This window comes from Eschrichtius robustus, chromosome 1 (assembly GCF_028021215.1).
Source record: "Eschrichtius robustus isolate mEscRob2 chromosome 1, mEscRob2.pri, whole genome shotgun sequence".
Taxonomy (NCBI): domain Eukaryota; kingdom Metazoa; phylum Chordata; class Mammalia; order Artiodactyla; family Eschrichtiidae; genus Eschrichtius; species Eschrichtius robustus.
In genome coordinates this window covers 39,958,088-39,982,217 of record NC_090824.1, presented here as the reverse complement: position 1 = coordinate 39,982,217, position 24,130 = coordinate 39,958,088, and the positions used below count along the sequence as shown (strand labels likewise).

At 45.9% G+C, this 24,130-nt stretch overlaps 1 protein-coding gene across 1 annotated transcript in view; it reads left to right on the top strand.

Annotated features, from left to right (window-relative positions):
* Window positions 1–24,130, top strand: part of PRKCH (protein kinase C eta) — a 219,793-nt gene that overhangs the window by 134,399 nt on the left and 61,264 nt on the right. Inside the window, exon 10 of the mRNA XM_068544432.1 lies at window positions 22,087–22,241. Coding sequence (XP_068400533.1) covers window positions 22,087–22,241 — 155 coding nt within the window. The remainder of the gene's footprint in view (window positions 1–22,086; window positions 22,242–24,130) is intronic.

Below are 24,130 nucleotides of genomic sequence, written 5' to 3'. Positions count from 1 at the left end.
AGTTTAAACAGCTCAGGCATGGATCTACTAGTAAACGGGAACAGGAGGTGTGAATAAAGCTCACGAGCATAAAATGTGAGGTTGAGGAGGGGCCTGGTGAGAACTAAGGCTGCAGAAGTAACCCAGGCTGCTGTAGGCACTGTTAAAGGAGCTAGGGTTTTAGTGCTAAGAATAAATGGAAGACATTTAAGCAGAGGAATGACATATCAGATTGCATTTTTTAACTATTAAAAACCATTTTATTTTTTTTTTGCAGTGGGTAGTATAAGCATCCTCCAAGTATCCATACCCTCTCTTTGAAAGGGACAGTTATTACTAGTTTCAAGTGTAGCCTTTCAGAGAATTTTTTTGCACACAAAAGTATACACACACACCACACATATGCATCCATATTTATTTTTCTAAAAAGCACAAATGGTAGTATATATTTGTCCACCATTCTGTATCCTTTTTTTAAGGAAAAAAATATCCAAAATGGTTTTATTAAGGAAGTAAATCTCTGTAATGCATCTCGCAAAATTTACACATTTAAAAAAAAATTGAGGTATAATTGACATGTAACATTATATTAGTTTTGAGCGTACGAAATAGTGATTTGATATTTGTATATGTGGTAAAATGATCACCACAATTAGTCTAGCTAACATCCATCATCACACAGTTACAGAATTTTTTTCTTGTGGTGAGAACCCTTAAGAGCTACTTTCTTAGCAACTTTCATAAATGCAATCCTATCTTATTAACTGTAGTCACCATATTGTACATTGCATCCCCATTCTCCTTATTTTTTTGAAAAAATGTAATAATGTATCTTGAGATTGTCTCATATTTGTATATACCTGGCTGCCTCATTTTTAATGGCTACATACTATTCCATTTTAAGAACATGATGCAATTTATTTAACTTGTTTCCTATTGCTATATATTTAGGCTGTACTTAGACTTTTATTTCAAAGTTTCAGTGAGTCTCTTTGTACTTTTATCTTTAGGTACTTGTGCTATGATTTCTATATGATACACTATTAGAAGTGATATTGCTTGGTCAGAAGTAGATGCATTTATAATTTTATCTAGTTGGCCCTCTCTCCCCATCGTGGTTAAAGATAGCTAACACTTTATCATTTAAATACCAGGCACTGTTCTAAGTGCTTTATGTGTATTATCTCAGTAATCCTTACAGTAATCCCATGAAGTAAGTTCTGTTAACATCACTCCCATTTTACAGATGGACAAACTGAAGCAGGAAGAAATTTAGCTTCCAAGTGGCAGACGTTTTAAGTCTGACTGCTGAGTCCAAGCTCTTACCACTTGCTGGCTGTATTTCTAAATTCATACTCCCAAATCATGTGTGAGAAGGCTTATTTCCCCCACCCTCCTGTCATGGCATGCTACTTATCATTTTGATGGTTGGAGAGATTTTCAAAAAGGTGTCTTTGGAGTTCTAATCGGCATTTCTCTGACAGTGAGTGAGGCTGAGCATTCACATATGTTTAAGGGTCCCTTGTGTTGGCAAAGACACATGTACAGCTTAGAGAACGGATGGAGCAGGGAACACTGGAAGCCGGAGACAGGAGGGTGTGTGAAAGGGGATGCACGGCGTGCACTCCCATGCTGTCTGAGTACGTTGGAAGGAGCGGGGGTTCAAGTAATAGCTTCTTGGGCTTCGGTTTCCTCTGCACTCCTTCCCGCCCCTCATGGTCTAGGCTCTTTGAGGCCACGCCCTCCTCATCAGAGTCCTCGGTGGCTCCAGGAGCCCTGGAGCCTTGGAGCCCTGGAGTCCTGGAGTCCATGCTGCCCCTACCACCTTGCCCCTGATTCTTGCTTCCCATCTCCGGGTCCATGATTCCTTCAGAGCTCCGGTTCTGCCCATTCTCCACTGCTACCCAGAGTATCCCCAAAACACTATTTCCCATGCTCTGTGCTCTGTCCACCTAAAGCCCTTCATCGGCCCTCATCCAGCTGTTTTCCCAGAGAAGAGTGGGGTGACAGCTCTGGGCTTGAGAACACCCTTGTGAAGAAGGCAAGACTGGTGGGTGGTACTGGTCACCCGCCTGAGCTTCAGGCTCACTTCCTCCTCATTCCATGAGCCGGACAGGGCTATACTAAGGTCGTCTTTCCAGGGCTGCACCAAAGTGCAGATGGTTTTCTATGACATTGGGTTAGATGATATTAACAGTTGACTGACATGGTTGTGCAGTCGCTGCTTCAAGTTACTCTAATGAACAAATAAAGAAGTGTCACCTACCCAACTCCAGGGGACTTTTACCTACCGAAGGAAATCCCCATGACTCTATAGAAGCAGTCTGAGGTCTTACCAACAATTAGAGGGTGTTGTAGTAGAAAAGAACTTAACCTGGAACAGATTGGGAGACCAATAAATATAGAATATACAATGCAAAATTTTCCAGGAAAATATAAACTATACAGTATCCCCAAATATTAGTGTCCACATGTTATTTCCACGGTGTTCAGCCGGTCAAGCCTTTACTTTAACATGGGCCATCTATTTTTCCTAGTGACGGTTTCATATATGGCCACAAGGTGGCAGTCGTTACCGCAAGGTGATTTTTATTTCTGCACCAGAGAGAGAGGAACTGACTTTGGGGTTTAAAATTTGTGTGTTACAGTAGATGTCTCCAAAGCAAAGGATGATGGGAATTTTCCCTTGCCCTAAGTCTAGATGATAAAGTGGTAAGAACCAACTTAAAAGAATCAAGTGCATTTTTCTCATGCTGAGATAGAGATATACAGTTTCCATTTTGCTGTAGTTTAAGCCTTCTCTCGGATTTGCAAGGTATCAGACTCCACATATGCATAGCATTTGCTCTCTGCATCTGTCCATCTGTCAGAAATCCTCAGTCACTATCCCCATTTGCTACTGAATAACTATAAAGAACAGAAAATGTTAGTTACCATGAGAAATTAAAGCAGGTAAATGACTACTTTTCAGCTACTGGGTTTGGCAGGCCCTGGCCTCTAAAGTGAGATACTAATCAGTGTGTTGTGCTGAACCGTAACACAGAGTTTAGAAGGGAGCCCAGGTGAGGCGTGGGAGCACCCCCCAGCGTCTGCAATGTGTCACTTCACTGCGAAGACGCTGGCAGAGACAGCAGTCCTCTTGCCGTCCAGCCCTGTAGAATGAGTGTCTCTGAGGCCCAGGAGAAAGGGAGCAACTTGCTGAGGATCCCTTAGGCTGGGAGTGGTGGAGACAAGGTTCATCTCTGGGTCAGGCTGACTCTGGAGCCCGGCTCCGTCCACTTGGTGTCTTATACAACGTTGAGGTTGTTGGTTCAGCATCTGCTTAAAGCCCCTCCTGTCTGCCCTGACTCACCTCCAACCTGCTGATACGGAAACAGCTCTGCCCTTGGAAATGGAAGACCTAAGTTCTTCCAGCTCTGTCTTCCTCTGTCTGAATGGCTTGCAACTACCTTAAAATTCCTTTGAGCCTTAAAGTTCTCATGGTTGAGATGAAAGCAAGATTGCTGTGAGGACCAAAGGCGAGAATGCAGACACACTGTTGCTACACGCGCGGCAACTCGGTGTTGTGATGACCGCCTCCTTCCCCACACCAAAAAAATGTCCTAGGGCTTCCCAGGGGCCAGCACAGACCCCACGTGGAGGTGACAGTAAACACCCACAAAGTAGGAATTTTGGAACTCCTTTTGTTCTTGGCCAGAACAAAAAGATAAGCAAATTTCAAATATTAGATAATTTGTCGTTTGCGGCATAGAATTATGAGCCCATGAATTATTGCCCCTGATTTTTTCATAATAATGCTTGTTACTTGCATGTATATCATTCCACTGGCATCCTCATAAATTTCTGAAAGCATTGTAAATCCTAATAGTTTGTGAATAATTTGATAATCTGGATCAAGACTTATAAGAATGCATATACTCTTGGATCTGTTGATTTTATTCCTGATAAATCTAGCCAAAGAAAACAACGTAAAGAATAAAATAAATGTTACGCATAAAGATGTTTAATTTTCAGTGCATTATTTATAAGAGGAAAATATTGGAAACAACTTCAGCCTTCAGCAATAGGAGTCTACTTAAACAATGTACTATTTGATGAAGATTTTCAGCCAGTAGAGAAATAATTGAATATTAAGTAGTTAGATCATTGTGTGTTACTGTTGGAAGCATCTAACGTGTAATATTTATTGCATGTAATTCTTACATCAGCCGTAGAAGATGGGTACAATTATTATCTTTATTTTGCCGAGTGATAAAGTGAAGGAGAAGTTAAGTTACTTGCCCTAAATCTAACAGAGTAAATGGTGGAGCTCAGAGATGGGAAGCCAGGAAATAGTACAGAATTTATGATGATTAGGGGCATGAATCCATATCAGGTTTCACCCAGGACAGCAATGTGGCAAACCTGGCCCCTCCTCCAAAAAAAACCTGAAAGGAGATGATGCCAGTAAACTATCAGGGACTGTTATGAAGGTAGTGGAATAGGGGATGATCTTTTTCTTCTTTGTTCTGTTTGTCAGTTTCTGCAATGTGTTTCTGTTTCTTTGTCCATGAGGCTGGGAGGAGTGAGGGTTTATGAAACGAGCAGGGCCCAGGGTCTGGGCTGCCGGCCTGGTGTAGGCCACCTTCCCCACTCTTTCAGGTTAAATTCACTTCACACGCCTTTCATCTTAATCAGTGACTGTTGTGCCGGCAGCCGAGCCTGCTGGCATTTATGGCCTAGGATCCGGGTCTCCCCACCCCCAGCTCCCAGGGGCTCTCCTTGGCTCTCCTGGAGCCCTGGCTGAGTGCTGAAGGCCGAGACCAGGACGAACAAAGAGGCAGCAGCAGCAGGAGGGGGAGTGGCAGAGTAAACACGGGTCAGATGCTTTAGCCTTTGTTCAGAGACCCAGTTTGTTAGAGCAAAGGTTTCCATTTGGAAAACATAAGAGACACTGTGCTTGGTGCCCAAGAGCTGCCTCTGGTCGGCACGACCCCGGCCGCGTCGGATCCACGAGCCCGTTTTTGGGAGAGAACTTGTTTGCATTTGTGAGCTGCTGCCCTGGGAGGGGCGGGGGACAGATTATACAAAACCTCCTTTTACAGGGGCAGAAGCCCAGTGCTCTCACCTCCCTACTGACGGGGTGTCCTCGGGTGTCACCTGCAGGGGTCGTCCGCGAAGCAGTGCGCCTGGGGTCCCTGGCAGGGGCGTCGCTTTCCCTAAGAAGCTGCTGCTCAGTGTCGGTCAACAAAGCAGAAATCCAGCCTTTGAAGGGCAGGGCGGCTAGGAATCTTGTGACCTAAGTGCTGTCAGCTTACACAACCGGTGCAAACTGATGTTGGTGCACTTAAATCACACTTAAAATAAGTCTGAAAATCGCCTGGCAGCGTGGGTGCAGGGCAACAGTCTTTTCTCTGGGTTATAGTCTCCATCGTCATATTAAATATTAGCAAAGGGGTGTACATGTGAGAGAGAGACACAGACAGAAGAGATAGGCAGCAGGATGGTCGTGTGGCCCTGGAATGCATCTTTCAGAATCTCATCAGGAGGTGACTACACTGTAGCCTTCAAGAGGAGAGCTTTGAGTTCTCATCTTGACTTAGCTAATAGCCCCCTTGTCTTGAGGAAGGTCCCCTGCCTTGGATTTTTATTTTCCAGATAAGCACCTCCTGTGTCCTTCTGTCACAGACCTGTTGGCAGAAATGCCTCCCAATAGGGACCCCCCACTGACTTCGTTCAGGTGGGGGTGGGAGGTGCAGTCAGCCCTGCACACCCAACCGCCCTCCAGCCCCTCCAGCTCTCGTTCCCTTTCCCGGTGTTCAGGGAGCATCTGGCAGCGGCAGCTGGGCCACTTGGCCCCTGGTACAGCTTTACCCACGATGCTCTAAATCACAGCGACATCCCGGGCAAGGGGAAGAGCCCTCTGTTAACACGTTACATAGCTTGTCGATTCTTGGAGCCTAACTGCAGCAGCTTTGCAGAAGGGGTGGGTGAAGGATGAAGTAGCAGCAGCAGGTACTACTCACCGAGACCCTAGCATATTCTGGGTGCTTATATTCACTACCAGTGTCTAGACAAGTGTACAATTTGGTATTTCCATAAATAGCTGTTGAATGAAATATCTCATTTAATACTCAAAACAGTCCATGGGGGTATAGCTACTATTATCCTCATTTTAAAGATCTGGCAACTGAGGTCCAGAGAGGTTAAAGAACTTGCCCCAGATCACACAGCAAGCAAGAGTCAGTCTGTGGATTCTTAACCAGGTCGTCCAGTTTAATAATCTACGCCATTTCTAATATCGCACAAATAGAAGTATCCTCTCTCTGCAGTGTGCACAGCTGAGGAGAGTGTCATCAGACAGGAATAAAGGCAGTTTTTCACAACATACAGTTTTGTGGCCTTTTATAAAATACCTAAGGAAAGGCCATTTCCTCTTACCTGTTTGGAACTGGGTTTCCTCCTTTCCCTGAGCAGTGAGTGCCATAAACACCCTTTGGTCTGCTTATGGGTCATTTGGTATAGTTTGCCTTTGGCTCAGATCAAAATAGAAAATGAGCCAGAACATGGTGTTTCCCAGTTGGGCATGTTCCCAACTTATTAATCGTGTTCCAGCTGGGGACAGAATGCACATAGGCCATCTCTGGGCTCTGGATTTCTGGGAGGCTGATTTAGGACCTTTGCTTCTGTCCTTGGAGGCTTCCAGGCTTCCCGACTATCTGTGACTCAATAGGGCCGTGAAAATGAATGGGAAATAGGAGGACGCGGAGTTCTTGCTGTTCCTTTGGCTGTCTCTGCTCAGGGAGGACTGCCAGAACACTTGGTGTGACCAAAGGGCTTGAAAGGGTTGCCGTGTGTTTCCCTCCGAGGTTGTTCAGCTGTAACTGACCTTGTCACTAGCTGTCACCCACACCGATGACCTAGAGATGGCCTGGACTCCCCACCTCCGTGTTTGTAAGGCGGTTCATGAATTGTGTGTCACTTCCGTTGACTTATCTGAGAGTTGCCAGGGTCAGACGCGGCCCCTGTGCTTCCCGATGGCTGGCGAGGCTTTGTGGCACTGAGTTTTGGTTACGGTTTTCCCTGATCGTGCCTGGGAACCTGCCAAACTATAGATACTCCCGCCTCAGCAGGGCCCTGTTTTAAGGCACTGGGCTTGAAGTGCCAGGAGTGGCTCCAGGCATGAGAATGGGGTGGGTTTTCTACCAAATAGTTTAGTGAAAAGTCAGCCAGTCCGGGATCACACTGATGGAGGGCTAGGGGGAGAATCAGTGCTTTTAATCCTCAGTCTAGCTGGGAAGAGGAGAGTCACACACATGGCATAGACAGTGTAATGACTGTGTTTACTCCATGCTACCAAAGGAAACGTAGCTGAAAACGAGCACTGGCCTCTGGGGGAAAATTTTACCTACGGGCCAGTGTTTCCTCAGAAGGGCAACCAGAATGACTGTAAAACTAACAGTCTAAGTAGCGGCTCCTGAGGGTGGCCTGCGGGTGTTTCCCGGGGAAGCTGGGTTGGCCTCTGCCAGGACCAACTGGGACCTTGGGGCCAGGGCCTGACGCAACACCTGTGGGTGGCTGGAGTGGGTGCCCCTTACCCTGAACCCAGAATCGTGCAGTCTAGAAACCCAACTGGTCTGGGTGAAAATCACAGACCATAATGTCTTCTCGTTTTGAAATACTTGCGTTTTCCATAATTGCTTCATCACTGGTTAGAACCCAGCTCTGCCCATCTCCACTAGGTCCCAGAACAATCCGGGGCCTCTCAGGACAGGATCAGCCCCGTCTGTCACTATCAACTTAGCCGACTTGTAGTGACAGAGACTTGTCCACCAGTAGGTGAAGATCAAGGGTGTGCATTCATTTGGCAGATGTGCACAGAGTTCCTTCAGGGTGAAGGCTCGCCTCTGAGCCCTGAGGACGCAGCAGTGGAGAAAGCAAGGGGGAGCCCCTTCCCTCATGGAGCCGGCGTCCTCCTGGGGAGTTCGGGGGCCTGAGCAGCCTGCTGATAACATAGAGTCAGCTGCTGACCCTGCACGGTGGGCTGGTCCTGGTAGCAGTTCTGGGATTGCTATTTAGGACAGGCTCAGAGCAGCCATCTGCTTAGAAGAGAGTCTGCGGGGCTTGTCTTCAAGCTGCATTTGCGTGTGGTTTCCTGTGTGGTGCAGTGAATTGAAGACCTGATGGAGATTCCTGGGGGTAGGGACGGCGATGGGTTCTGGAGCACCACTGGGCTTGGGGCCCAAAGCAGGGGGCGTCATGGAAGAGTAGCAGCCCAGCTTACTTCCCATGCTCACGGTTGCAACTGGTACAGTGTTCTTCATCCCGCTGGGAGGACTGGTCTCATTCCCTGCCCCCACCCCCCTATCCGTGCCGTCAAGACTGACTCGTGCAGGGTTCCTCTTCCAGCCTTCCACTGTCAGAGAGTACCTTGGCTCTGTCTCACCAGCAGACCATCCCGCTCCACTGGCGGGCTCTGGCAGGCCCCGTCTTCCCTTTGGGACCACCCAGGGAGTTCCTGTTTCCTTTCAGTGCAGGCGTCCAGCTTTTAGTATATTTGCACAGCAAAAGAGCCCGCTGTATTTGGAGCTCACTCCTACCCGTTTCTTTAGGATGGTCTGTAATGATGTATTGCTTAGGTCTCACAAAGGGAGTCTTGGAACTCTTCCCAGAGTCTCAATTCCATTCTCATTGTGTATGATATTTTCAACGTTAAAATGATGTAATGTATAATTCCCAACCAAAACAAAAGAGGAGAGCCCTTCCCGCAGAACTCCTCCCCTCCCACCCATACATGTTTTCCTGCTCCTGTGCGGTGGCCGTGTGGGAAGTGTCTTCGTCTTCGTCCTTCCTCTCACTCCTCACCCCCAGGGAGCACTTGTGAAGTGGGAACTAGCCTGTGCCCACGTCAAGCCCAGACCTTCTGCACTAGCGTGTGTCTCACCAATGGTGAAAGGTAGTTCAAGATAAGTGAGACACAACCAACAAAGTAGAGAACTGGACTTAGAGACTGGTTCAAGTTCCTCTTCTGGAAACCTGCAGAATTGAGAGCCTGCTCATAAACTCGGTTTGTCCCTCCCTACTTTGGCTTCAGGGCAGATCTGTAGCAGGAAGTTCCCTCCATGTTGCTCAGAACTTTACCTCCAAGACCTTGACCTTCACCAACAGGTCAATAGTTTAAGGAATTGAATGACTGGTGAATGTTCAACCTTTCCAGTAAAAAAGATTTAAAAAAAATAAATTAAAAAAAATTTAAATCACGTATTTGTACAATGTGATATCATTTGCCCACTACTAATACTGAGGGCAGGATAACCCTTTGTCACGGGAGGGGAGGGAGCTGTCCTGTGCGTTGTAGGATTAGCAACGTCCCCTGGCCTCTGCTCACCAGGTGCCGGTGGCACTTCCCTAGTTACGACAACCAAAAAAGTCTCCAGACATGACCAGATGCTCCCTGGGGGAAGAATCTCTCCAGTTGAAAACCACTGCCTTACATGAGTGTCTGGTGGTCCAGCCCTAGATATGGGAAGTCAAGTAGGCTAGATCACTAGCCTTTTCACAGAGGCCAAAGAAAACGTGACAGATCTTCTCTGTAAAGACATAAGCATTATCTCTGTTTTTTTCTGAGTTTGTAGACAGACAGAGCTCCTGTCTGGGGGCTCCTAACAGCTGTCCTGTCAGTGGCTGCACTGTGGCATTCGCAGGGACTGGGGCCCTGGTCTGGGAAGCGGAGGCGGAAGTAAGACGTCTGTTGAACGTGAACAAGAGTTAGCATGCTCCCAGCAGTTCGGATAGGGCAGAGTTGTCAGAGCCTGGGACATCTAAGGAACAAAAGATTAGCTCAGTGAGCATATAGTTAAAATGGGTTATGTTAGAAAGCAAGCAATACAAATAGTGCAGCTTCTCGTGTTTTGGCATTTAATGATTCTATTTCCACTTTACCAACAAAGCATTGAATGAGTGACATTTTATGAAAATCATCGTCACCACTCTGGTCTTAAAGGGGTGCCTCTCTGTGAGTCAGATTCCTATCCTGTGTGTGGTACATATGATTGGAATTTACAAACAGAGATAAAGCTTTAAGAAATATTTCCCAACCAGTGTAGAAAAATGTGCTGGTAGCAATACAAGTTCGCTTTGGGGAAAGCAGACTTGCTGTTTTCTTTCTTTTGTTTCCATGTATGGGAATGCCATTTCAGCTTAAGATACAGATACCTTAGAGGCTATCTGCAAAACTGAGTGGTCTCTACATATTAAAAGTAGATTCTAGCCACCAGAGACATTACCTGTTAATATGTTGAATGGTAATATTGTGTCTACGTTGCATTTTTAATTCAATTCAGTAAATGTTTCCTGAGCCAGGGACATTATGTGCCAGGGACTTGAAGGCATAAGGAAGAACAAAATATGGGCCTGCCCTTTTGTTGCTTTCAGGCAAGGGTCTTCCTAAACACAGATATGTCTTATCACTGTGTGATAGAAGACAGTCATAGCTTGGTCCCTGGGGAAGTTGGAAAGGCCTTCCATGGGAGGGGCTGTCTGAGCTGTGTTTTAAGGATGAATAGGAGCCCTACAGAGACAGAAGGGGGATGGGCCTCCCAGACAGAGGTAATAGCAGTGCAAAGACACAGAGGCTTAAAATTGTATGATGTGCCCAGGAACCCCCAAATAACTTGATGTAGCAGGATTGCAGGAGAGGAAATATGGGGAGGAAAGAAGACATCCTTTGCTGAAGAGTTTAGACTCAATCATGAGGTGAAAGGAACTGGCAGGGAGCAACCTAAGCTTTGCATTTGGGGAGGGCTCCAGGTGGCTGTCTGCAGAGGGAGGAGACTTGGGGGCGGGGGGGCAGCCCTGGTAAGGCTGTTGAACCACTGGCCTCCTGAGCCTTCCTGCTCCAAGGCAGCAGTCACAGGAATGGAGTCAAGGAAACACATAGGAGGTGGAATTGATAGGACTTTTTAGAGTAAAAGAGCGAGAGGAATGGCCAGAGTTCTGACCAGTTGGGAGCCTGGGGGAACGGAATAAATGTTTGGGGTTTTTTTGTTGTGTTTTTGTTTTGCAGAAAATCCAGTGGTAAGATGTCGCTCAGAAACACTGTTCAGATGGGGAGTAGATTTTAGTGTCATCAGTATCCACTTGGCGTAGTAGAAACTATCATTTAAAATATGTCAGTAGGTGTTTATAGAAGGAGAAGAGAGGAAGGCTGAAGAGGGATGTCTAAGTAGGGGCGGCTAAAGGTAGGGGGAAAAAAGAAGAATCAGGAGGAAGTGGTTTCTTAGGAGGAGCCATCAAGTGCCGAGATGAAGTCCGTTCACCAAGGGATTCAGAGCTACCCACTGGATCTGGGATATGGTTGCTGGTGTGGCCATCTTAGTCACCATTCTCATCCTTGGGGTCTGAAGGGCCCATCGAACGTCATTTCACCAGCTAAAGCTTCTCGACGAAGGTAACACAGTGTCCTCTCCCCTGGGTAAACGTTTTCATCTATTTCTGATTACTTTGCCCCTCATCTTTTTAGAGCTATGTCTCTTTTACTTGGGTCTCCCTGCCTTTATAGTAAGGTCTGCATCTTTCTTCCTCAGTGGACAGTGGAGATCCATATTTTGCCCACGTTGCAAAAAGGATCTGGGGAGAGATTGTAGGGGATCTCATTCCCCAGCCAGAGGGCCAGAGAAGAATGATGTTGTGTCTAAACTGGAAGTCTCAAACTCAAAATAGCACATGGAAGGCACATTCCAGACAGAAATTTCAGCAAGCATGCAGCACCATAGAGCAGAGGAAGGAACAGACTCTCAGCCAGTGGATTTCCAGGTGTCATCTTGAGGCAGATATGGAATATTCTTGGCCAGATTTGATACTTCCCTAATTGGCAAAATGTTTAATCAGAAAGCTATAACCCAGAATCTCCTCCCATGAGGAAGAAATGTCTAGTTGATCCACAGATCAAAGGGAGACATGAAATCTTCTTTAAAAAGTTGCGAAGTTTAGGAACCTCTGTCATGAAAAAGAATCTAAAGTGAAATGGCATAACGGAATTTTTACTCTTTATTCTGTAGCCCTGTACAAACTAAATCCATAAATATCTTCAATAGACTTGTTCCTATTTGATGCTGAAACCAAAATCTTTATAAAAAGAATGTACTATGTGAAATAATGATTTAAAGGAATCCTATCCTGCATACCTTTAAGTGACCAAACCTTTTTTTTTTTTTTTTAAGTGAATAATCACCTAAGGTATCTTCTTTGGGAATCTACATTCAGAATTAAAACACCATGTCCAGTTCGTAATAATCTGCTTTCAGAGATGCCTGTTTTTCCAGGCTAATAAAAATGATCTTTATCATAAGTCAGTGACTAGACTGTTAATACCACGTCTCTTATTCTCATTAACGTAAGCAGAAGTCCAGCTAATTGTAGGACTTCATAGAAATGGCATGGGGAATAGTATGCAACTGTTAAAAAAAAATCATGGTTTTGATGACTAAGTACATCAGGAAATATTATGTAATGTAAGTGCAAAAGGAAGGGTATATTTTTTTGTTTTCTCTTTTTCTGTTCTTTAAACATGCTATAAAGTGTTAAGTATAATTAGGACATAAGGGGGAAATCAAATGTAGTTAAAATTACTTTGTAAATATGTGCTCTAAAATCTGCAGTTCTTTGGATGCTAAAAGCCATAAATAGTTTTGTTTCTCCTTGTATTTAGACTTCTCTCTCTGGGTGTCAGGATTACAGGTGATTTTATTTTCTCAATTTTCCATGTATTTACTTTGTAATTACATTTGAACGAAGAACATGTAATTACTTTTATAAACAGAAAAACCAAAGAATCAGGAGGAAGTGGTTTCTTAGGAGGAGCCATCAAGTGCCAGGATGAAGTCCATTCACCAAGGGATTCAAAGCTATCCACTGGATCTGGGATATATTATAAATAAAGGGAAATGAAATGGCGTCAAGCAGACCTGCCTCTCTTGAACTCTTTCACAAACTGTTTTGACGGTGGGTGAGGCACTTCACTTCTTTGCACTTGACTTCCACAAACTGGCCGGGTAAAACTAGTCTTGGCAGTTTGTTCCAACTTTTCTAATCTAGTTTAAATTTTATCAGGAAACAAAAATGGTCTCCTGCTATGTTAGTTCCTCAAGGGTTTATTAAACCTTACCATAGTGCAGGCACCAGGGGTGGTGGTACTAAAGATGCATCATTTGGCATATGGGCTCTGCCTTAAAAGGTTTCAGGCCCTCCAGAGAAAACACGACCAAGTGCACAAAGCCAGCCCAGCCAGCCCAGTGATACTGGGCAGGATGTGTGTGGACCAGAGACGCCAAAGGAGGCTCCACCAGGAAGGGAGGACTTGTGCTCCAACTTTGCTATATCCCTGATCATATGTTTGCTGCTTATTTATGCTTTAAAAAAACATCCTGGCCCAGATGTTTCACAGGATGTTGACCTGCAGGTTCGATTGCCTCGTTTCCCTCATCTGGTACATATGCCAATAAGCCTTGTCGAGTTTCATTATAAGAGAGGACCATAACGTATCCAGTTTGCCAGGAGAACACTTGGTCTTTGGAAAGAACTGTGTGTCCCTCCAGGTTTAAAATGCAAGCTCCTAAGGGCTTGTTATATTGGAGACATATTTCACCTTCCCAAAGACTAGTTTCTGAGCTCAGATAGGATGTACCATGCCTGTGGGCTTGACAGAAGAGTTGCTGGGTGATTGAATTAACTTCTCATATCTTCTGGGCTGAGCAAAATGATAAATTAAAAACAAAACAAACCAACCAAAAAAAAGCCATTCGATTCCCTCTCCTTGTTTCTTCCTTGAAGACTTTGTAATCAGTCTTAATGTGGTTAAGTTCAAGTTGTTTCCAGTTCAGGCATGGTGCAATCAGATTTCCTCATGGGGGTGCTTTTCTGCTGTCACCTCTTTGACGTCAGTAACGGTTTCCTGTTGATTTGAACTCCCTATTCACCCTGTAGATGACTTTGTCAGAGAAAAATTATAAAACAGAGGCACTTATGAGAAATACAACACAATGCTGTCTATTACTGGAGATTTCCTTTTCCTTGTCCACAGCCGGTCAATAGCACTCCACAGCTTTTGATACAGGGTTGATGTGTTACTCATTTAGAAGTAATTCCAAAGCAATTCTTAGAACTTGGGTAAGTAAGTATTGATGTGGCTCCCAGCTTAACATTGCCTTAAAGCAATAACTAAATTAGTCATTAACTTTAAATGTTATTTCTATTCTTTGTCTTATTTCCAAAAGGTAACCTGCATCCTCACTGTAAATACATCTTTTTTTTTTTTTTAATTATTATTTATTTATTTATTTGGCTGTGTTGGGTCTTCGTTTCTGCGCGAGGGCTTCCTCTAGCTGCGGCAAGCGGGGGCCACTCCTCATCGCGGTGCGCGGGCCTCTCACCATCGTGGCCTCCCTTGTTGCGGAGCACAGGCTCCAGACGCACAGGCTCAGTAGTTGTGGCTCACGGGCCCAGTTGCTCCGCGGCATGTGGGATCTTCCCAGACCAGGGCTCGAACCCGTGTCCCCAGCGTTAGCAGGCAGACTCTCAACCACCGCGCCACCAGGGAAGCCCCTGTAAATACATCTTTAAATGAGATTTACATGTGTCAATGGCAGTGACCATGGATTCTTGGTTTAAACAGAAAAATCTTTCTCAGTCTGTTTATAAGAACAAATCGACTTTGTAGAAGGGGAGAATAGCTACTATAAACAGTCTCGTTTACCATAGTGTTTGCAGTTCATAGGGGAGCACATTTGCCTTGCAATAATAATTATGATTATTATAAAGCTCTTAAAAGAGAGAATATGAATTATTATCTAATATTAGAAAAATGAGAAAACTTCTTTGGTTAATGTGTCTTGGCTTATCAAATCTAGTTTCGTGACCCCTTGTTAAATAGTCACGTCCAAGAAAGAGAAGTTCTCTTTATCAGGTCAGGGCCATGACTGTACAGTATCAGGAAGTGCTCCTGCAACCCAGCAGCTGCCCTGGGGTCCTCCTGACTCCCTGATCCCTCGAGACTCCTGTCCTGAACTGGGGGTCGGGGAGCCGCTGCTGTAGTGGTTGCGGCTGCCGTCTCGCTCCTGTGTACGCGCCAGGCCGAGTGCCCCGTGAGTGGGGCACCATCTCCGCACCCACGGCAGGCGGCTCCCTGTCTGGTTCACTGTAGCCCCCACGCCAGGGGCCAGAGCCCCAGGAGCAGACGGCCCCGGCAGCTGCAGCCTAGCACAGGTGGCGAGGAGGAGGAGGAGAATACTGGCACTAATAGTTGCTAACATTCATCACGCACGTACCATGTGCCACATAACTGTTTGAAATTCTAAGCTTAAGTCATTTCATCCTCGAACACCTGTGAGTTCAATCACCTTATTATCCCCATTTTGCCGATGAGAGTTTGGAGAGCGAAAAAATAAATAGAGCACAGCTGGAGCTGCTTTGGCATCTCGGGCTTCCCGACTCCTGACCTCTTAGCTACACCAGGGACTTCAGTGCTGGGCACAAGGTCTCCCAGATGTAGCTTTGGTCCTCTTTGTGCGATGTAGTGATAACAATAGAGTCTATTTGTTGAGATCCTTTTTTGGGTCTGGTGCTGTGCCAGGCACTCGGCTTCTGGTTTAATCCTCACACGATCAGTGTAGTTAGAGGCGTTATTACCCTAGATTTATAAATCAGGAAACCTCCTGCCCCTTAAAAATTGGTGAATGTTTCAGTTACAATTCTCCTGGTAGCAAATACTGGAAAAACACTTAACTAGAGTCATGCAAAAAGGGAGAAGTGAAAATAAAGAATCAGAGGTACAGTGGTGTCTCATGGAACCCAAGGGCACACAATGGCCAGGTCTCTCTGGGGACCTGAAACTGGAAGGGTGTGAGGGACCCAGGTAGTTTCCTTCTCGGCCCGTTCACGCTTTCTTATCTTTGCCCCATTCTTCTCCTCCATCTGTCCATCCCGGCGTTCACTGCTCTGGTATACCGAGACATCTCATGTGTTCACACCACAGAGGCGGCAGCCTCAGCTCCCTAATTCACGTTTCCTCAGTTCTTGCACACAGCACAGCCTACATGAACAGCTGTCTATCTCAGTTCCAGTTTTCTGGGAAGGGGACTGGAGCGGGAGGCAGGGAGCAACTTGGTCCAACTTGCTGTGTGCAGAATGTCCAGCACTTACCCATGTGACGGTGCCAGGGCAGGTCTCTGAGGAAGGAAGGGCTCAATGGGCTGAGCAGACACCTCTGAACGTGTCTGGCACACGGGCCCTAAGGGGTCTCATCCCTGGCCCGTGGTCACTCTGCACTCACCCTCCTTAGGTGACGTCACCTTGCCACAGGTACCATAGCACTTCTATCTATACTGGTGTTTTCTCTCTAACTTCTCCTCATGCAATTGCCCATCAGTTTTACCTCCCAAAAAACAGTCCTTAGGAGGGGCTTTAGGGAATGCACGCTGCTTATACTGTCAGCCACTTTCAGGTCAGAAGATATTTTTATCCCCTTTGGCCTGGGGAAGCAACATCCCTGAACTGACAGTAGCCAGGGGCAGACTTGGCCCAGGCTGCAGCCAGTCAATGGGACCAGGCACGTGACGACAGGAATTCTATTACTAACCAGGCACCAGCTCCTTGGCCTCCTGTAACTCACACTGGGCTGGGCTGGGCTGGGCTGGGCTGGGCTGGGCTGGGCTGAGCTGAGCTGAGTGGGACAAAGGGATTTCTGAGTTGCTTTTATTCCCCCAGGTGTTCCTCACCCCAGGTTAATGACTTACATTTGTGGTTGGTTGAATCAGGAACAAAAGAGAGGAGCAAGGGACAGACAAAGGGCTGGGCCACTTGGCTTTAGAACTGAGGTTAAGCCAGTCTGCGGGACCTTAGATTTGTTACTGTGCAGATCAGGGCAAGATTTCCCCTCGAGGAGCCAGAGGCCTCGGGGAAAGCCGTGCAGGTGTCCAGGCTCAGCATCTAGGAAATTGGATTTTAGAAAAACTGGAATGCTATCTACACAGGCTTAAATACAGAAACAGCCGTCTGCCCTCACTGCCCAAGGTGGGATTTGGAAACTCTTCGCTGCCCCAGAAACGACTCGTGGCAGCCTTAATCCACCGTGCGGTGAGAGCCTCCCTAAATGCATGGATCCCAGCAGATGCTTCCTCTGGTTGCTTCCCAGTTGGGTTTCTTCAGCATGACTTAGTGTTTGTCAAGTCATCAGTGAGACTAGGTCTTAAGCAGCACAGATAGTGGAGTTGTAGGCAGGAGGTGATCTTCTGCCTCGTTGCTTCATCGCTGCTTTGTAAAGGGCATTTGTTCAATGTGAAAGGTTTCCAGCTTGATGGCATTCATGCCATAGGAGTAAAATTCAGCTGGAGTCATTGGTTTTTGTAGCTGATGTTTATTATTTGTGGCGGGTTCCAACACTACTGCAGTCTTTTTCAAGCCTAGCCCTTAAAAAGCATAGCTGCCACCTGCTTTAGCCCAGACACTGGGCCTGTAATTATGGCAGAGGCCGATAGTGAATGACCATGTGTATTCGTAGGACCAAGGCCCTGTTCTCAGCTGTGGGTGACCTGCGGATAGGGTGAAGGGAAGCTTCCTAACTAGCCTTGGCTTTCTGTACCAGCACTTGATCATGAAAGCAGCCTCAGCACCTGGGGAACATCCCCCTTTGCACTCACGACACCCTGCCTCACACCTGACACTTCAGCTGTTCATTCACCTTGATTCCTGCCCCCTCCATCCCACTCCATCCTGACTCGTGCTTCCTCATCCTTCAAGGCTGGTGAATCGGCTCCTCTTCGAAGCTTTCCCCCAACCCCACCCCAGCCTCCAGTCTGCTCCGGTGTCCCTGCTCTGTTTCTGCATGATGCCCCCTGTGCCCCTGTACTGTGCTTAGCACACAGGGCTGATGTGCTCCGGCTACAAGAGCTTCCTGAGAGCAGGCCTGGGCTCTCGTTCATTTTATGATACTTGGTCCCCACCCAGGGCCTGGCATAGTGTGTGCTCAGTAAACGTGTATTCCTCCTTGTGGAGACCCTTAAAGCAAGCATAAAAGGTCTCTGAGGGGAATCCCCTGGTGGTGCAGTGGTTAGGTCACGGGTTCGAGCCCTGGTCCAGGAAGATCCCACATGCCGCGGAGCAGCTAGGCCCGTGCGCCACAACTACCGAGCCTGCGCTCTAGAGCCCGCGAGCCACAACTACTGAGCCCGCACACTAGAACCCCTGCTCCACAACAAGAGAAGCCACCACGATGAGGAGCCCATGCACCGCAACTAGGGAGGGCCCGCGCGCAGCAAGGAGGACCCAACGCAGCCAAAAATAAATAAATAAATAGAGTAGTATTTAAAAAAAAAAAAAAAGTCTTTGAAAGACTCAGTAGACTCTATGAAGCCTGTGTACCAGAACTCAGACCCCCTCCTCTCAGTGGAGCCCTGGGACCCAAACCAGAGCCTGCTGAGTCTCATTTTGGATGTGTTTCCAACAAGCCTGATGGCCTGGTTATATCAGGCATCAGAATGGCTATTAAGGGAGAGGGTGGTTATTAGGGGCCCTGAATAATGGGCCGCCAGGGATGTGAAGACCCCTCTTTCTGTAGCTGCTTTCCTAATCCCACCTCCCACTGCCTAAGTACCTGCTCTAAGACAGTCTCAGAATTGCACTTTTCCAGTCTCTCATCTTTCAGATGAAAATTAGGGAAATATGGAGGAAGCCATATGTGACTTTGCTTTGTTTCTAATTATAAGAATAATGCACACTCATCATAGAAACCTTCAGAGGGAATTTCCTGGCGGTCCAGTGGTTAGGACTACACGCTTTCACTGCCGAGGGCCCGGGTTCAGTCTCTGGTCGGAGAACTAAGATCCTACAAGCTGCACCGTGTGGCCAAAAAAAATTTTTTTAATAAAAAAATTTTTTTTAAAAAGAAACCTTCAGAGATACTGAAAACTATAAAGAAGAGATAAATGACATACCAGATCTCACAACTGAAAGCTGACTTGTCATACATAGGTATTTTTTTGTCTTTTCTGTGCATATCTGCATCTTTGGCTATAACTGAAATAATTCTGCACATTCATGTGTATGATCTTTTTTTTTTTTTTCTAACTGAAAACATCTTCACCATTATAGCCACCACCAGCAGCCGCTACTGTTTATTGCACACTTTCTAGAAGCCCCACCTGAGGACATGTTTAATGAAAGTTTATTGCTGAGGATGGCTTCTCACTAACCCCCACTATGAGTGAATCTTTGCTAAAAGCTGGATATTTTTGTCATTTATCTCCACCTCTACAAAAGAAATCGTGGAGAAATTGCTACCAAATTTGAACTGCCTCAGCAGCAAACATTTTAAAATAGACTGAACAGAATTCTATGTAAACAGAAGGTCTCTTCACAGCAAACACATTTTGCCAGCTGATAAACATGCTTTGTTTTTCTACCTTGTGACATTATTGTAGGTCTTTGGTAAGATGGACTATTACTTTTCATTAAAGTGTCCTTGTATCTCCTGGCTCGTTTTCCCTTCCTGCATGATTAAAGAGTTGAGTGTAGCCCGAGGGCTGGGAGCTGTACCCTCTGTTCTAGGTGGTGCCAGACAGGAAGTTAGAAATGAGACTCTGGGTGAAAAAAAAAGCATATTTTCGCAGTTCTAAAGCTTATGACCTCTTGCTGTGCATGCCAGCTGTGCGCGCCTCCCAGGAACCCGTGCATTAACTGAGAATCTGCCGCCAGGGCATGTGGTGGGGCTGAGACAGAGGAGCATGACTGAGGAGGGAAGGCAGTATGTCCTTGCCCAGGTCTGGAATTTAGCCCAGGGTCTGGCTCTTCAGACTTGAGATTATGAGAATTATTTTAGGGGAGAACTAGGAATGGACGCAATTTCCCTTGGAATGCCCTCATCTTGATGCCTACTGTCTCAGGCGTTCTTGCTAACCCCCGCTGATTTCCAGCAGCCTAGGGAGTAGCCACTTACCTACTGACCCAGTTCTAGTAACCAGGTATTTCGAGCTATTGGAATTCATGTGACTGCCAGTCACAGCCATGCAAAAGTGAACAGGCCAGATGACAAAAATGTATCAGATGGACCTTCTTGCTGAGGGATGGTTTGAGGCGGCTTTACCACCTGGGGATTCATCCAGGCCCCTGAGGCCCCTCCAAATGAACACAGCGTCGGCATAACAATTTCTCACTCGGATGCAGCTCTTAGACCCATCTCTATCACATGCTTACCCTCTGCCCCGCCCACTGCTAACCTGCTCCTTCCACCCGAGCCCTCCCCATACAGAAAATAGGGAACCCCATTGCTCATCCAAGCTCGTCCCACCCAACTCGGCCTCTCCCCCTGGTCAGTCACACTCAAATGAAGGCCATTAGCTTAGTCAGACGGCTTGATATATTTAGTATTCTGTTTGCTTATATTGGTCAACCTGAAGAGTTGTTTTATTGATGTTTGGTTTTTGGTTTTGTGTGCGTGAGTCTTGCCATTCCATCTTCACTCTTAAATTCTTGCTTCTCATTAGCAGAAAGAGATGTTTCATAGACCCAGAGGACATTTTTTTCCTTCTAATTAAGGTTTGTCTTAAAATTGGGAATAGGAGGTCATAAGTTGTAGTGTCTTCTGATTGGGAAGGGCCTGATTAAACCATGATTAAACCAGTGATGGATCAGGAGGTGAACAACAGCATACACAATCTCTGCCCACCATTCAGCTGTGAATGCATGGCAATGCCAAGCAGAGCTGGCAGCACCTGAAACCACAAATGAGGATGGCTTCTGTGTGCGTATACACATCCTTTGTGAATTGGTAAAATACCAGTTTCCTTACGAAATGACCTCCCACCCTCCCACCCCCCAGAAGGATGACCACTGGCCCTGACTGCACTCATTCGGAGGGTCTCAGCTCCCCCATCACTTGCTCAGAGAGACCTCCCCTGACCCCCCAAGCAGATGACACAATATCATTGCTTCCTCCACTTTTCCTTCACAGCATTTACCAGAATTTTTAAATTTGCCTGTTTATGTGACTTTGTGGCTTTTTTAAAGTAATGTGTATCTCCCACACTAGACTCTCTATGGATAGAGACTGTGTCTGTTTTGTGCCTGTTTTACTCTCTGTTGGGTCCCCATCACCTAATTCAGCACTGGCTAACTTGGGACTCCATAAATGCTAATGAGAGGGAATGAGGAAGTCCATTGATCTCAGAGGTTCCTGAAGCAAAGCGTTTTATGCTGTCCATCTTGGAGAATCACTTTTTAATGGAGACTTGTACACTTCTTCCATTAAGCAGTGTTACTTTCCATAGCACTTTATTCATAACACTTGCACAGTACTTAGTCCATTGACCGCAACAGTGACTTTTATGAGCCCATTTCACCTGCTGGGTTAGAGTTCCTTCCAGATGGAGACGGCATCTCACTTGACTTTAAGTTCCCTTTTCTGATTCAGGAACCTTCTGAGGGGCCAAATGGAATTTCTAACATTGAGGCAACTCTGAGGCTGTCATTAGACTGTTGTCTGGCTGACTTGTCAAAAATGTTTTCCTTTCTCTGTGATTATTCTCCGCCCAGGTGTGAGGACCTATCAGATGTCCCTTACTTGCTGTGATTAACCCTACATGTTCCAGACAAAAAGGCATGCACTTTTTGATTTATGCTTCTCTCTTCCAGTTTGTAAAACTCAATGATTCTGGTAGAGATAACATCATCATCCTCACCTTACTAATGTTGAACATCCGAAAAAAGTTAAATTCAAGGTTACATAGTGTTTAAAGTGCAGAACTAAAACTAGAACCAAAGCCTTCTCTACTTTTTATTTAATGCAGAAATTCAAGGTTGTGTGGAATTACTTAAAGGAGATCCAGGTGTTACTAACACCACCTAGCCCCCATCCCCACCATCCCCACCATCCCCACCATCCCCACCATCCCAAGGATTTAATCCACCAGACCCTCCTGCTTTGCCCTGACCCGCTGTCAGGATGTTCCATTGAGTACCTCCATTTAACAACCTCTTCTCCCCACGCCGGAGCCCAAGGTCATGTGATGCTGACTGAATTCTAGGCTAATGGCTACACCACGTTGGATCCTCTTTTGTCTCTTTTGTGTTTGTACCCAGGATCGTCTGTTTTTTGTGATGGAGTTTGTGAACGGGGGCGACTTGATGTTTCATATTCAGAAGTCACGTCGTTTTGATGAGGCACGAGCTCGTTTCTATGCTGCAGAAATCATTTCGGCGCTTATGTTCCTACACGACAAAGGCATCATCTATAGGTGAGTTTTGGTTGCTGGTAGCCCCTCTCATAATTCATCCCTGGTTCATTCCCCTGTTCAACCCATTCTTCCATGTCTCGTGATGAACAATTGAAATGTTTTTGGAATTAAATTCACAAAGCTTTGTGTGTCCATTAGAATAAATGAGTAACACAGCGATTAACAATGCCTGCAAACTAAAACTTGCCCCCGTGTGGTATTCGTAAAATAGGCTTGAGAGTCTCAGAAGAGACTGTTCATGAACTTGTTCAGCTGGAGTTTTCTAAGGCCAAACCCTGCCAAGGGCTGAAAACGTTGCTGCTCTCTTTTTTCTGTTTTAACCTTGAGAGTGATTCGTTCCATTTTCAGAATCCATGCCTAAACTGCAGAGCGTGGATGCCTCTTGCCCTAAATTGCTGTGATTAGGAATCACAGTCCGATGAGCTTGCGGCTCACCAGTCCAGGAGCCAAGAGGTGACCCGTTGATGAGCAGTGTCCTCCAGCTCGACGACACCTATCACTTGAAGCCCCCTCCCAAATATTGTTTGATTCCATTTCATGACACACAATCTTTTGATTGTAATATATCATACTTTAAATGGGCTCGAAATCTGGTTGATGTTGTTAGATCTCAGAGCTCAGGGGAGATCAAATTAAACTTGAGTCAGACACAAAGCTGGGGAAGGTGGGAAATGTAATAGTGAGTGTTAGATAATTTTTATTCTTACATTTCCCTTTTTTTCCCCTGTTGACAACGTCATCCTGCTCTTTACATCACATTATGACTTAGTTGCCACATATACTCCTTTTTTCTTCCCCTCTTGAGAAGCAATTGTTTCCTTCCCTTGAGAAAAATTCTGTCTCATATTAGGCACATGAATGTTGAAGTAAAGAATTTCCTGAATGTTTATTAGCTTGCTAAAGGCTGTTCCTTTCGTGAGCTCATGACCGCATGAACATCATTATTAAAGTGTGAGAGAGCTTTAAAAACTGAATATTCTTAAGTACCCTGGGAGAAAAAAGTAGGAAAAGAGAAGTGAGACCAGTAAAGAATGCAGTAGGACTGGTCGATGGTGCCAGAAAGAAGTGGAAAAACAAGAAGGTAGAGCAGGCACTGTGCAGAAATGTTTTCTAGTGAATTCGCAGTGCAGAGCACGAAACCTCAAGTAGACACAGCTCTTCTGTCACAGCCCCCGCTGTGAAGTAGAAGAGGGGGTACAGCATGGGGAGCCAGGCTGGATAACCAGCAGTGGGGTAGTCCCTTGAAGGTCATAAGGAATCTCCGCTCATTCCTAAGTCGTGAGGCGGCCCCAGGTCACTTTAGATGGCCTGTGCTTTGAGCTTTCTCGACCAGGACGTGATGTTCTCCTGGCGGCTCCAGCAGGGCATTTCTCCTGTCTCAGCCCTCCGCCCAGCACATGATTGGTGGTGGTTGCTGACATGATCTCTGGTGGTGGAGGGAGTTCTAGGTCCTTCCTGGTGGTGGTATCGGACTCTGGGCTGTGTGTTCCACGTTTGTTCTCCTCTCCTTGCTTTAGCTACCCATCTCTGCTCTGTTTAGCCCAGGGAGAGCCTTCCCCACATTTAATTTTTAAGAATAATCACTTCCCTACTTGACAGGGAATTGTGTTGTAAATTTAAAAAGATTAACAATGGCAACAAGAGCTAAACGGAGTACTTGTTACAGGCCCAGTACTTGACCTGAATTTCTCCCTGAATCCTCCCAACAATGGTGTTATATAACAATAATATTACTTGTGTTACTTAGATGAATTACTAATCTTCAAATGAGTTAATAACCAGACTATTAACTGGTAGTGAAGCCAGAATTCAAATTATGTTTTTAACCACTGGGCTATACTGTCTCCTCAAGAGAGACTTGAAGGCTTAGAGTACAACCTTAAAGTAAA